The sequence below is a fragment of the Sarcophilus harrisii genome, chromosome 2 (genome assembly GCF_902635505.1).
Source record: "Sarcophilus harrisii chromosome 2, mSarHar1.11, whole genome shotgun sequence".
NCBI lineage: Eukaryota > Metazoa > Chordata > Mammalia > Dasyuromorphia > Dasyuridae > Sarcophilus > Sarcophilus harrisii.
This window is the reverse complement of record NC_045427.1, coordinates 485,117,737-485,133,079: the sequence shown is the minus strand read 5'-3', so window position 1 is coordinate 485,133,079 and position 15,343 is coordinate 485,117,737. Positions and strand designations below refer to the sequence as shown.

Genomic DNA, 15,343 nt, shown 5'->3' with positions numbered 1-15,343 from the left:
TAATTTTTTTTTTTTTGGACTAAGTGAAAGAGGAGATTCTTTGCTTCAATTGCCACCTAGCCTTAATCACTGAATGGGTATGACCGTCAATCAAACTGAGACCTGTTGAAGACCTTAGCTTAAACAATTTTCTCATTTTATTTATTTTTTGCCTTTTTTTTTTTTTTTTTTTTTTTGCAATTTGGCTAATATGGAAATATGATTTCTTATGTGTAACTGATATATTATTTGCTTTTCAATGACTAATATATTGTTTCCAGTGAGTGAAAAAAGGTAGAAAGAAAGAAGAGAATCTGGAACTCAAAAATTAAAAATAAAAGAATGCTTAGAATAAATATACGTTTTAAAGCAGTGCACAAAGCATATGAAGAGTATAGCTATATTAGACTTACCCAATCCTGGCCTTATTAGCAACACATTTTGACCAACTGATCTAACCAGCCCTTCTCATGAAATCTGCTGCCTGACAGAAAAGGGAGGATCATATTTATTCATCTCATTACTGAATAGTTTTATCTTCATTTTTAAAAAAGGCATTTTTAAAAAGGTATAATCAATACACTCATCTGGACCCATGATTCCAATACATGAGATATTAAAAAAAAAAAAACCCTCAAACTCCTGGGAAAAATTCTTGGACTGAATTATAATTAATTCTATTGTCCTTTGTCCTTGTATAAAATTGATATAAGAAGTTTCCTTTAATTAGTGTTTTTGTTTCTTTTGTGCAAATGTGTTGGATGGCATTGTTCATTCAATTCATCTATGTCCTTTGACAGAAATCCACTGTGTAAAGTCTTTCTTGTATTATTTCTAAAGAAAATCTCTATAAATAAAAAATGCTTATATCAGATAAAACGCATCATATTCTCCAATCCCCTGCATTTTTTTGGCCTCAACTGCTTGAAAATTTACTTTCAAATTCATTGTCCATATATTGTCATCATGCTTATTAATTTCAAAGCTGAGAAGAATCAAGTATTGCTCCTTCCAACATTGTTTCACCTTAGACTGGTTCTACATGCACATGATTCCAATAGACCAGAGATAAAAATTTAAATAAATTAAAAACTACAGGAGCCATTTAGGATCTTCAGTGCTAAATTTGGTTGCAAGCCATCAATATGCAAACAGAAAATAGTTTCATAATTCCCTAGCTAATGCCTCAAAGGGAAAAGTGTCCTTACCCTCAGAGAAAGTTGATTAGTGGTGTAGTATTATTTTGTTTTTTTCATTAATGAGACCTTTCCAAATGCAGACATGCCTATGTCTTTTCAGTGTTTTACGATACTCCCGACCAAATCGACAAGACAAGAAGTATCAGGTGTTTGGGGAGAAGCCTGAACGTAATGAGTAAGTCAGCTTTCGTTTCAGTCCCATAAATATTTAACCCTTTCTGAGGATTGAGACAATCAAGTACATAAGATTGATCTGTTTGGTTTGATTTAATTTTTGGGATAAGTATCTATATGTATAATGCAGGTCTTTTCAGCCATCTGCTTGATTGCAGTTTTCATTTCAAAATTTCATTTTCATTTTAATTTTTAGATTTAAATTTTCATTTCAGATTTCATTTTAAAAACATCATCCACTCACTTCTCTGGGAAGCCAATGACATTTTGCTTTTAATAACAGAGGTAAGGGATTCTATTTCCTATTCCATTTAGAATTCTACTGTGTCTTCATTCTACTGATATATCCTTTTTTTTTTAAATAACTTTTTATTTAGAAGTTATATGCATGTATAATTTTATAGCATTGACAATTGCCAAATCTTTTGTTCCAATTTTTCCCCTCCTTCTCCCCACCCCCTCCCCAGATGGCAGGTTGACCAATACATGTTAAATATGTTAAAGTATACATTAAATACAAAATAAGTATACATGTCCAAACAGTTATTTTGCTGCACAAAAAGAATTGGACTCTGAAATATTGTACAATTAGCCTGTGAAGGAAATAAAAAATGCAGGTGGACAAAAATAGAGAGATTGGGAATTCTATGTAGTGGTTCATAGTCATCTCCCAGAGTTCTTTCGCTGGGTGTAGCTAGTTCAATTCATTCCTACTTCGTTGGAACTGATTTAGTTCATCTCATTGTTGAAGATGGCCAGGTCCATCAGAATTGATCATCATATAGTATTGTTGTTGAAGTGTATAATGATCTCCTGGTCCTGCTCATTTCACTCAGCATCAGTTCATGTATGCTGATATATCCTTGATTTGATTAACTAAGTGGTCCATGTGCAAAAAAGACACAGTCCAAGTTCCAATGGATTTCTCCTTACAATTTTGGAAAATTAGAGACTGTTAGAGCTAAAAACAAAAACAAAAACGAACTCCCCCCAAAACTTAGAAGATGGAATGCAGAAACTAGAAGGAACTTAAAGTTATAAATTGTTAGAACTAAAAAAAGACCTTATGCAGCATCCATTCTATCCTTCTAATAGTCTATGATAGTGAAGGTGCATCAGTGGGAGTGGCAAGACTAGAATCCAAAGCTCCTGATTCTTAACTTAGTGTCCTTCTTCCATCTCACACTTTTTGGTCTCAGGAACCCTTGACATTCTTGAAAATTTCTGAGTCCTCACAAAGGATTTTTTTATTTTAGTTTTAATTTTAATTTATTCTTAACATACATTTCTGTATAAATCATGATGAGAGAGAAAAATCAGAGCAAAAGGGAAAAACCTTGGGAGAGGTAAAAAATTAACAGAAAAAAAAGAAGTGAACATAGTATATGTTGATTTACATTCACTCTCTTTAGTTCTTTTTCTGAATGAAGATGGCTTTTTCTGTTCAAAGTCTATTGGGATTGCTTTAGATCACTGAACCACTGAGAAGAACCAAATCTTTCATAGTTGATTATCACACGTTTGCTCCTGTTGTGTACAATGTATTCCTGGTTCTGCTTGTTTCACTCAGCATTAGTTCATATAAATCTTTCCAGATCTTATTAAAATCAGCTTGTTCATTATTTTTTATAGAACAATAATATTCCATTACCTTCATATACCACAACTTGTTCAGCCATTCCCTGACTAATGGACATCTACTCATCTTCCAATTCTTTGATACCACAAAAAGAGCTACTACAAACATTTTTGCACATGTGGGCCCTTTTCCCTTCTTTATGATTTCCTTGGGATACAGACCCAGTAATGGTACTACTGAATCAAAGGGTATGCATAGTTTTATAGCCTTTTGGGCATAGTTCCAAATTGCTCTCCTCCACAACTCTACCAACAATGCATTAGTGTTCCAGTTTTCCCTCCCACACTTATCATTATCTTTTCCTGGCATCTTAGCCAATATGAGAGGTGTGAAGTGATACTTCACAGTTGTTTTAATTTGCTTTTTTTCTAATCAATAGTGATTTAGAGCATTTTTTTCATATGACTATAGATAACTTTTTTTTTAATTTAATAGCCTTTTATTTACAGGTTATATGCATGGGTAACTTTACAGCATTAACAATTGCCAAACCTCTTGTTCCAATTTTTCACCTCTTACACCTCACCCCCTCCCCCAGATGGCAGGATGACCAGTAGATGTTAAATATATTAAAATATAAATTAGATACACAATAAGTATACATGACCAAACCATTATTTTGCTGTACAAAAAGAATCGGATTCTGAAATATTGTACAATTAGCTTGTGAAGGAAATCAAAAATGCAGGTGGGCATAAATATGGGGATTGGGAATTCAATGTAATGGTTTTAGTCATCTCCCAGAGTTCTTTCTCTGGGCATAGCTGGTTCAGTTCATTACTGCTCCATTGGAAATGATTTGGTTGATCTCATTGCTGAGGATGGCCAGGTCCATCAGAACTGGTCATCATATAGTATTGTTGTTGAAGTATATAATGATTTCCTGGTCCTGCTCATTTCACTCAGCATCAGTTCGTGTAAGTCTCTCCAGGCCTTTCTGAAATCATCCTGTTGGTCATTTCTTATAGAACAGTAATATTCCATAATATTCATATACCACAATTTATTCAGCCATTCTCCAACTGATGGGCATCATTCATTTTCCAGCTTCTGGCCACATAAAGAGGGCTGCTACAAACATTCTGCAATACAGGTCCCTTTCCTTCTTTAGTATCTCTTGGGATATAATCCAGGTAACACTACTGGATCAAAGGGTATGCACAGTTTGATAACTTTTTGAGCATAGTTCCAAATTGTTCTCCAGAATGGTTGGATTCGTTCACAACTCCACAACAATGCATCAATGTCCCACTTTTCCTGCATCCCCTCCAACAATCATCATTATTTTTTCCTGTCATCTTAGCCAATCTGACAGGTGTGTAGTGGTATCTTAGAGTTGTCTTAATTTGCATTTTATAGATAACTTTAATGACATCATCTAAATTGTTCATATCCTTTGACCATTTATCAATTGGGAAATGTATTCTTATAAATTTAATATAGTTCTTTATATGAGAAATGAGACCTTTATCAGAAATACTGGCTATAAAGATTTTTCCCAGCTTTGTACTTCCCTTTTAATCTTGTTTCTGTTGGTTTTGTTTGTGTAAAACCTTTTAAATTTAATTGTATTAATACATATTTAATGTATTCATCAAAGTTGTACATTTTACCTTTAATAATATTCTCTAAGTTCTTCTTGGTCATAATTCCTCTCTTCTCCAAAGATCTGATAATTATCTCTTGTTCTCCTAATTTGTTTATGGTATCATCTCTTATGCCCAAATCATGTCCATTTTGACCTTATTTTGGTTTGAAGTTTCACAAAGGATTTTTGTGTGTGTGTGTGTGTGTGTGTATATATATATATATATATATATATATATATATATATATATACATACACATACATATATATGGAGAGGGCATATGGAATGATGAGGCTGGAAGCCAGATCTTTAGGAGGATTTAAAAAAGAGAGTGAGAGGAAAGTGGAGGCTACATGATAGATAGCCATAGCATTTTTGAGGAATTTAGCACTTAATAAATTGGTATTTGCACTACCCCTACCTTATATGGCCATTGTAGGTCTAGTGCTTTGGGACCTTAAAGTACCAAAGGTGAGAGGGATTATTCACAAAGGTGAATAAAATGTGGGCCCTGTCTTTGAGTACCTAACTCACTACCAACTTCCTAACCCTTGAAGCTTCTTAAATAAACCTGGTTACTGAAAAGGTCTATTTTTATCTTCTTCTTCTGTAGGAATTTTACCGTAAAGACAAACATTCAGTCACCAGACCTGATTATATGCAGGATACTTTTGACCAATGTGTTGAAGTGTTTGGGAAGAAGCTCTTAGAGTATGGGAACCAGTCAGATGAATACTATAATTCCTGTCTCATAGGTACTTGTAAAGCTGTTACTTCATTGTCTTCTATAAAAACCCTTCCTTCATCCATTCTATAAGCATCTGTTAAGCTTCAATTATGTGTAATGCTCCATATTCAGCCTTGGGGGAAGATACAACGATAGACAATATAATTATCCCTTCCACATCATGGGGGTGAAGGGTTAAGGGCATGATATCCCCAGGAGTGGGAAAATCCGTGTTAAATTTTTTGTCCCCCTCCCTTCATACTATTTTCAATTATTACAGTTTCAAAAGATAAAATATGTTGATATTATGCAAAATATTACACATATATTTTAAGCATTTCTGAGTTTCTAAACTTTTTCTGTTTCTTCTGCTAGCCTTCAAGTCTGCAGCTCCTGCAAAACTCTCCAAAAATTCCTATTTAATTTCTTATGCTGACCCATGATATATCAAAACTGCAGTGGGGAAAATTGCAATGTAGAACCCATAACTATAGTTTTCAAGGACCTAAAACTAGATATAGTGCCTTTTGGGGCTGCTCCCTTCACCTCACTCTCCCAGGTTGGTCACTTGAAGGGATGACTTCCTTAACTCCACCTCAGGTTTAAGGGTATTGAAATGGATCTGTACTTATAAATCCATAATTCATGAGATCCCACACAGCATGCTTTTCTTTAATAGTCATAAAAACAAATAACTCAATACAAAGTCATATGCATAGTTAGGATATCTATACAACATTTCCCATCCTAATAAAACTAAATATATACATATCAGTAGAAACGTTGGGCATAAATTTAGAATACACACCTGGAGAATACACATGACCAAGCCAACTCAGACTTCTGTTACTTCTGGGCGGCCATGTCCTTTATCTCCTTGGAGTGTCCCATGCTCTTCCCATGTGGATATAGTGTCTACTTGGTGAGTCACTCAGCTGAGGTCCTGAAGTTCACTTCTGTCTCCTTCCATTCTAATAGAGTTACGGGAGCAGCTAAAGGAATTTGAGGAACTGTTGCCTCATGTGGCTCGTCTCGTCATGGAAAACTTTTTCCACAAACACTGGGAGACTCTTCAGTCCAGTGAAGCTGAGATCGAGGGTCAATTCAAAGAACAACTGGAAGAGTGGTTAAAGATAAGGGTAAGTGTCTCAGGTGTCTCAAAGACTTCCAATAGTCAAGAGGATTTCTTCTAAATGTGGGCCCAGGAGTTGACTGAATTTATTAGTCCCTCTTTTTGCCCTTGGAAACTAAGGTTCTTGTAACATCATAACACAAGTTTGTACCACACTTTTTTTTTCCTCTTCAGAAAATGTAACTAGTGTTGAATTTTCTCCATTTTCCTCTCTCAAGTCAGAAAGTTCTGGGTATAACGACCTTTAAACTATAAGCTCTTTGAGAGCTCATTTTTATCCCCAGAACTTAGTACACTGACTAATACATAGTAGGGGCTTAATAAATGCTTACTGACCATCTCGTTTTAGAGAGACATCATAGAATAGTGGATAGAGCACTAGACATGAAGGCAAGAAGACCTGGGTTCAAACCCAATTCAGACACATGAACTATATACACCTGGGCAAGTCATGTACTGGTCTAAGCCTCAGTTTCCTTATATGTAAAATGTGGTACTAGTAGTTAATGATATGATTATGATATGAACTAACAGTTTAGTTTTTCAAGAAGTGCCATGTTGCTTTTCTATGATTTTAATATCATGTTTTCAAGATTTCCATTTTGCAAAACAGCACACTTTTTCGTAGGAAGTACATTTCTGACTTAAGCCAAAATTGGATTTTTCTTTAAGGACACAGGATTTCTGAAGCTGTTGTAATACAAATTCAAGATTGTCCATGTTAAACTAACCTCTCTGGCTTATTTTCAATCTCTCTGTAGTGGGGAAGAGTCATTTTTTCACCTCTAAACTTCCTTTCTCTAAATCTAAGATCCTATTACCTACCAGGCAAGTCCTCATGCAGAACAGAATTTTCCATTAGCAAGACTTTTCTAGGAGCAATTCATTAAAAATGTAAACATATATTATACTCTGAATTCAAAAGCATAAGAATGATGACTTCAAAGGAGTTTTTGTTTTTGTTTTTGTTTTTGTTTTTAAGTATCAGACTCACCATGACTTGGAGTCAATGACAAAACTTGGCCAATAAGAGAGAATGTATGCAGTAAAGAGATTAGGGAACAGTTAATTGCTAACTAGGATCTTTGGATTGTGGAAGATTGATCTATAATATCTATTATTTATTTTCTTTGAAACTAGTTCAATAAAGACAATACTACAATTGATTGTATTAGTTTTAGAACCAAATCTTCATTTCTTTTTGGTATTTCTAACATATCTAGTACTTGAAATGTATGTAGTAAAGTAAATTCAACAAATATTTATTAAGCACTTAATCTGTGCCAAGGTATTATGCTAAGTACTAGGGATACAAAGTGACTCTTCAACCTCCTCCAAAAAAAAAAAAAAAATCCCCGTCCTTAATGAGTTTGCCTTCATTTGATGACTATTACCACCAGAATCAAATATAATGGCTTTTGACATTTAAAGCTTTTTGTAACCTGCTTCTTCTTACTTTTCCCAGCCTTTTAAATTATATTTCCCTCTATCCATACTACCATATAGTTTTATTGGTTTACATGTTGTTCTCTCTCAGGTAACACACTTCATCTCTCTGTGTTGGAATGCTCTTCTTCCCAACCACTAATGTTTTAGAATCCCTGGCCTCCTTAACTCGCCTAGACGTTCCCATCTTCCAGGAGCTCTTTTTAATCCCACTACCTGCTATTACCTTTTCTCCTTTCTTTCCCCCCAGTCACCCTTGAAGGCAATATTCCATCTATTCAACATTTATCTTTTAGGTACTAATTTTAAAATGTCGTATCTTCCCTTGAGGACATGCTTTTTAACTAAAAAAGAAATTTCTAGGGCTTATTTAGCACAGTTTCAGGCATAGATGCTTTTAATAAACTAGTTTATTAAAATATTTAATAGGTGCTTTTAATAAACTAGTTTATTGATTAAGTCATCAGTGGGTGCTTGCACTCTCCAATTCTAAGTAGGCATAAGTCACAACTCTACAGTATACATATCCCACTCCCATTCTTCTTTTTCTGTTTCTGTCTGACCATTTCTTTTCCTTTAATGCCCTACTCCCCACTACAAAGCTAGTAGGGGGATTTGTCTGTATTTGGGAAAGAGTAGGTTTTGGGAAGCATGAGTTGGAGGAGAAAAATTGGGGATAATGCTGTTCAATTCCTTTTTATCCCCTACCTCAAACTCTGCTAATATTATTTGTCTAATTGTTATTTGAAGGATAAAAATAACCAAGAGTTACATTCAGACCTTGGACATCCAAATAATTACAAAACTATGGATTCTTTGTGCCAAGATGAAATAAAAAGGCAGACGGATCAGAATACTGGAATTTTGTCTACTGCAGACAAACTAGAGGTATGAGACTTGTTCATGTTTATTGTATTTATAATTCTTAGATACTCTGGGTAGTAGGGGCAGCTAGATGGCACAATAGAGCACCAGCCCTGAAGTCAGGAGGATCTGAGTTCAAATCCCACCTCAGACACTTTCCAGCTGTGTGACCCTGGGCAAGTCACTTAACTTCAATTGCCTCAGGAAAAAAAAAAAGAAAGAAACTCCAGGTAGTACTTCCTAGATCATTTGATAACAGCATGGTTGCTCTCTTTAATGGCAGCCTTAATAATTTGGAATGTCCCTTCCTCCTGCCCCCAAACATATTCACTTTCCTCAGCAACCCACTTTGGGCCTGCAACTTATATATTTGTCTATACTTTTTCCCCCTAAGATTTTAAAGATTTTCAGTTTGACAATTTCAAGATTCTAAAATTTTACTTGAAAGGCAGGTTGGAGTACTGTAGCCAGAGCCAATCTTGGAGTCAAGAAAATAGGAGTCAATCCAGCCTCTACTACATACTGATTTGTAATATAATCCATCTACTTTGGGGTCCCCTGAGAGCTACTATCTGGATACTTCTCAACTATCTCAGATAGGGTTAACCTGTTCAACACATTAGGAACTAAGCTTCCTGGTTCCTTATGATCTACCTTCTAGCCATCTGTCTTAATGGGATTGATTTAATATAAGTCTTCACCATGACTAAGCTCCCTGACTAAATGTCAGGGGAAAAAGTGACCACTTGACCCTGCTTTGGCACCTACCTAAAACCTCCCAGATGACCAAATCTCTTTCTTGGGAACCACCCATCCTAGTTAGCCAGTATCTATTCCCCTACCCAAGCTAAGCTGGGTCATGAGTATGTGCTGAAAAAGCTTGCTTGTTTTACCTGCCTCCTCCTTTTACAATGCTTGTAGCCCTGGCCACTTCCTAATGTCCCATGGGAATTCTCTTCCCCATGAATACCTAAGCTCTGGCACTACAATAAGGAAACCCTGGACAAGTGTTTCAAACTCCCTGCAGCTGTACTCCCAAGCATCATCTTAGGGAATATAGAAAGCAAAGACCCAAGATGAGTATATTGCCTCTTCTCCTAAGGAGAAGGATTTCCTTTTTCTCTGATACAGTCTTCCCCATTACCTCTAGACTTAGTAGGGTCACCCTAGGCAAGCTATTTCCCTTCTCTTAAAACACCTCCAAATGATTCAAACACTTAAATAAAGGCTGGTCTGCATTGGTAGAAAAAGTTTTCTCATTGGGAATGCCCTACACATTGAAATTACAGTTTCAGTTCTACTCCCCCAAATATTATCTTCTGCATGAATCATAACATTATTTTATTAACCTTCAATAGATCTAGCTCATAACCTCCCTATCTTTCTCTTTCCTCCCTGACAAAAAAAATAAATAAAATGCCTACACCAGCATTGACACAAATATTCAGATGTACCTTCCTATCCTGTTAGATCAAATCAGATCATTTCCATACTCTCTCTAGGAATGTGCCAAGAAATGTGCCAGGAAATTTATAAACTCCTTGACTGTCTTGACTGAGAAATTACTTCAACAAATGGATGAAATCCCCACAGTTGATGATATCCAATCAGCAAGTAAGAGCTTCTTCCCTATAGCTGTACTTTCAAGTGATGACTTAAGTTTCTAGGATAAAGGGGTGGACATGGGATGGAAATTGTTGGCCTTTTTTTTTCATTCATTTCTTAATCTTGGTCCCTCTGATCAGTGTGCTAGTGCCACCTTGTAACTGTGTTCCTTTAGGAATTTCCCTTGACTGGAGCCCAGGACTACAGCTATATACGTGCCCCCCCTCCCCCAAATGCCATGAGGAAATTGTCACCTAACTAAGGAGGGCCTCGGAGAGCAAGCCTTTCTTCCCAGTAGGGTTCTATAGTTAGCCTAAGGAGAGACTGGGACCTGGAAAAAATATTAATTTGTTCTATTCCAACCCCCTTGTTTTACAAATTGGGAAACCAAAGTCCAGAGAATCAAAGGGATTTTTCCTAAATTACAATGAGTCATTTTATGATCAGTGGGAACTGAACTCATTCATCACCACCATCAAAACTCACTTTTCCAAAGCACATGAAAGTTTATAAAGCAAATAACAAGTATCATGACACCCATTTTACAAATGAGAAAACTGAGGCTCAGAGAAGTAAAAGGATTATCTCAGGTCACACAATTAATAAGTGGCAGAGCTATGTTCTAAACTCAAGTCTTTTAAGAGGATAGAGTTGATGACTGTGATGCTCTTTCCATTCTGTGAAAATAATTTCATGGTGTCATCTCATATATCTCTTTTTTTACTACAGAAATGGAGCCAGTCAGGCAAAAAGCGTCATTCTTAATGCGATGGAAAATTGCTGGGCTTCCCTCAGAAGAAGAAAAAGAAAAACCACAAAGTGAACGTGGAAGCAAGTAAGTTATGAGCACTTCTCAGAACAAAGTTTGGGTCAAAACTGTAGCTGACCCTTTAGTGGAGTCAATGGGAAAGGCACAAGGTAACTTTCCAAAGACAAATCTTTCAAAATTTAAAAAATATTAATATATAGAATAATATAATATATTAAAGAAATGTGCATATCTTTTGACTTCAGTGGTTGCAGTTTTAGAATTAAGCACCAATAAGTTTGACCAAGAAAGGAAAGAATCATTTGTAACCTCCCCAAAAAAATTTTTTTGAGAATTTTTTGTAAGAACAAAATACTGGAAATGGAATAATATGGGGAATGTCCATATAAATTACAATATACAAATGTAAAGGAACATTATTATATTGTAAAAAATTATAATGTGAAATATAGCCAAAGAAATATGGGAAGATTTGTATGATGTAATGTAGAGCAAAAGAAGCAGGAATAAAAGAGCAATAAATGTTGACTTAAAAAAAAATGAAGTCTAAAGAAGGTTAAAAAAGGGAAGGGGAATGAGGAAAAATAAGGACAACATGATTACTACTACCAAGTCATAAGGTTGAAAAAGCAGGAACAAATGTAAGGCATCTCATAATAAAAGCACCTATTTTGGAAAACAGGGAAGAAAAAATTTAAGAATCATTAGGCTGAAAACCATAATCAAAACAAGAGCCTAGAAATCCTATTTCATGAAATTTTAAAAGGAAGTTTCCCCAATCTCTGAGAACCAGAGGGCAAAAAGGAAATAAAAGGAATCCACTGGTCATTTCCTGAAAGAATCTTCAAAAATAAAACTCCCAAGAACATCCCAGCCAAACTCCAAAGCTTCCAGATCAAAGAAAAAATGTTTCAAATAGCCAGAAAGAAAGAATTTTAATACTAGGGAGCTACAATCATATCACATGGAATTTAGCAACCACCACTAGGAAAGAGCAGAGAGTAGAGTACCATATTTTAGAAGGCAAAGGATATAGTCTTGTTGCCAATAATTAATTATCCAGTGAAACCACATATTATCTTACAGATGAAACATAATGGACCTTTTTTTCTCAATAGTATTTTATTTTTCCAAATACATGCAAAGATAATTTTCAACATTAATTTGTTGAAAAAATTTGTTTCAAATTTTTCTCCCTTCCTCCTTTTGCGCCCTGCCCCCCTCGCAATCTGATTTGGGTTAAACATGTGCAATCATTTTTTTTTTTAAACATTTCCATATTTGTCATGTTGTGTAAGAAAAAAATCAGGCCAAAAGGCAAAAGGCAAAAGGCAAAAGGCAAAAAAAAAAGAGAGAAAGAACACGCAAATAAACAAACCAGAAAAAAAAGATGAAAATACTGTGCTTTGATTCACATTCAGTCACATTCAGTCACATAGTTCTCTCTCTGGATACAGAGGACATCTTCCATCCCAAGTTTCTTAGAATTGTCCTGAATCACCACATTGCTTAGAAGAGCTAAGTCCATCACAGATGAACATCACATAATCTTGATATTACTGTAAACAATGTTCTCCTAGTTGTGCTCCCTTCACTCAGTATCAGTTCATGTAAGTCTTTTCAGGCTTTTTTGAAATCAGCTTGCTCATCTTTTTTTTTTTTTTTATGAAAAATAATATTCCACTACATATCATATGCCATAACTTATTCAGCCATTCCCCAACTGATGGGCATCCACTAAATTTCCAGTTCCTTGCCATTAAAAGAGCTACTACAAACATTTTTGCACATGTCGGTTCTTTCCTTTTTTTAATGATCTCTTTGAGACACAGACCCAGTAGTGACACAGCTGAAGCAAAGTATGCCTAGCTTTACAACCTTTGGGGCATAATTCCAAATTGTTCTCCAGAATGGTAAGATCAGTTCACAACTCCATCAATCAATACATTAGCATTCCAATTTTTCCACATCTCCTCCAACATTTATCATTATCTTTTCCCTTCATCTTAGCCAATCTGAGAGATATGAAGTTGTCTTAATACACATTTCTCTAATCAATAGTGAATTAAAGCATTTTTTACATAACTGACTCTAATTTCTTCATCTGAAAATTGTCTGTTCATATTCTTTGACCATTTATCAAATGGGGAACGACTTGTATTCTTATAAATTTGAATCATTTCTCTGTATATTTGAGAAATGAGGCCTTTATTAGAAATACTGTCTGTAAAAATTGTTTTCCAGCTTTCTGCTTCTCTTCTAATCTTGGCTGCATTGGTTTTGTTTGTGCAAAACATTTCTAATTTAATTTAATGAAATTAAAATTATCCATTTTGCATTTTATAATGTTTTCTAGTAGTTCTTTAGCCATAAATTCCTCCATTCTCCACAGATCTAACAGGAAGATTATCTCTTGCTCTACAATTTGCTTATAGTATCATCCTTTATGTCTAAATTGTGAGCCCATTTTGACCTTATCTTGGCATAGGGTGTGAGATGTTATTAGTGCCTAGTTTCTGCCATTTTAAAATAATGGACCTTTAATGAACAAGAGGATTTCCAAAAATTCCTAATTAAAAGACCAGAACTGTATAGAAAATTTAAAATTCAAACACTGAAGTTAAAAGAAACATAAAAAGGCAGACACAAATGAACTAAGCTAAAAAACTAAATAAGGATAAACGCTTACATTTGAATAGGAGTGGGATGATGGGGTGGGTAATACATGTGTTGACTACAAAATCTATCATCATCAGGGTTCTTAGAGAAACTCTAATAGGCAGAAGACCTAGGAATGTTTTTGCTATATTTTAAAGATCTTAAAAGAAGAATGAGAAGGGAGGGAAAGAAGAATACACTAGCAGGGAAGAAATTAATATAAGTAGATATCTATACAAATAAAGAGAAAGGTAAGGAATGGCTAATACTTGAATCTCACTATCATGTAAACTGGTCAAAGGAGGAAATAAATACACACACACAAATACAACTCAACAGAAATAGGAAGGCAAGAGTGAGAAAGAGAAAAGGGGTAATTTTGTGGGATGTAAAGGGAGGGTTCAATCCTAAACAAAACAAACTCTATGGATTTTTTTAATGGAAATTGTGGAAATTATTTGTAGCTATTGGTAGCAAAGTATGGGAATTTGAGGGGGTACCAATAAATTGGGAAATGGCTGAACAAGGTATAGTATGTTAATATGATGGAATAGTATTATGCTATAAGAAATGATGGTTTCAGGGAAAATTTTATGATTTGACATTGAGTGAGATGAATATTACCAGGAAAATAATTTATCAAAAAGACAATGATATGATAAGGACAAAGAAAGATGATTTGATTCCCTTTTCCAGCACTGGCTGCACTTTTCACTCATTTTCCCTGATTCTCTGGTTAAAATGAAGAAGTTAGAACACTCCTTGCTCCCCACTGCAATTTCTAGTTTCTTTCCCTACCACCATCACTCAGTAATCTTTACGCCTTTGAGGTTCATGCAATCCACATCTGCCATCCAATCAAACCCTTTGTAGCTTTTGTCTACAATCTTCCAGGAATACTTCCTTTTATTCTTCATGAATTCAGTACTTGACATAATCTTTTTCTCTTCCCCAACTCCTATCCTTATACTAGAGGACTTCAACATACTTATTTATACTTCTTCAGATGTCCTCACTTTCCAGTTCATCAGCTTATTTCCTATTACTTTCTGCTCCAACCCACTTCAGGCACACAGAGCCAAAACCTTGATCTTGCCATCACCTATAAATGTGCCATTTTTATGTTCTAGCTCTCACCCTTCCACTAGCCACACTCTCCTTTCTCTACCGTGAACCATTCTTACTTTGTACTGTCCCCTTCTCATGAATTATCTGCCTCCTTATACCACCTATTGCGCCCTAATCGGCCCCAGCCTTGGTTTACTCCCACCTCCTACTGCCTTTGCTCCTACACATGTGCTGCCTAACAAAGGTGGAGGAAGTCATGTAACAGTTCTGACTGGATCCACTGCAGATTTGTGTTAACACATTGGGCCTTCACAACTTCTGGGTATTTCTACTGTACCTCTCTTATCAATTCATTATTCCACTCTCCACAGCAGCTCTTACAAACTTTTTCATCCCTTCTCAAGGGATGAAAGGGATCCCATCCCTCTCCTGATTCCCTTTCCTAGCGTCCTCTCATCTAAGAATCTTGCCCCATATTTCATTTTTTTAAATTG

General features: G+C 35.4%; 1 protein-coding gene across 2 annotated transcripts in view; it reads left to right on the top strand.

Moving 5' to 3' along the window:
* CCDC180 (coiled-coil domain containing 180) overlaps window positions 1-15,343 on the top strand; it is a 123,244-nt gene that overhangs the window by 96,405 nt on the left and 11,496 nt on the right. For both annotated transcript variants that reach the window (XM_031954908.1, XM_031954907.1), the window contains 7 exons: window positions 1,279-1,353; window positions 1,568-1,637; window positions 5,194-5,335; window positions 6,286-6,446; window positions 8,636-8,773; window positions 10,252-10,363; window positions 11,084-11,189. In XM_031954908.1, coding sequence (XP_031810768.1) covers window positions 1,279-1,353; window positions 1,568-1,637; window positions 5,194-5,335; window positions 6,286-6,446; window positions 8,636-8,773; window positions 10,252-10,363; window positions 11,084-11,189 — 804 coding nt within the window. The remainder of the gene's footprint in view (window positions 1-1,278; window positions 1,354-1,567; window positions 1,638-5,193; window positions 5,336-6,285; window positions 6,447-8,635; window positions 8,774-10,251; window positions 10,364-11,083; window positions 11,190-15,343) is intronic.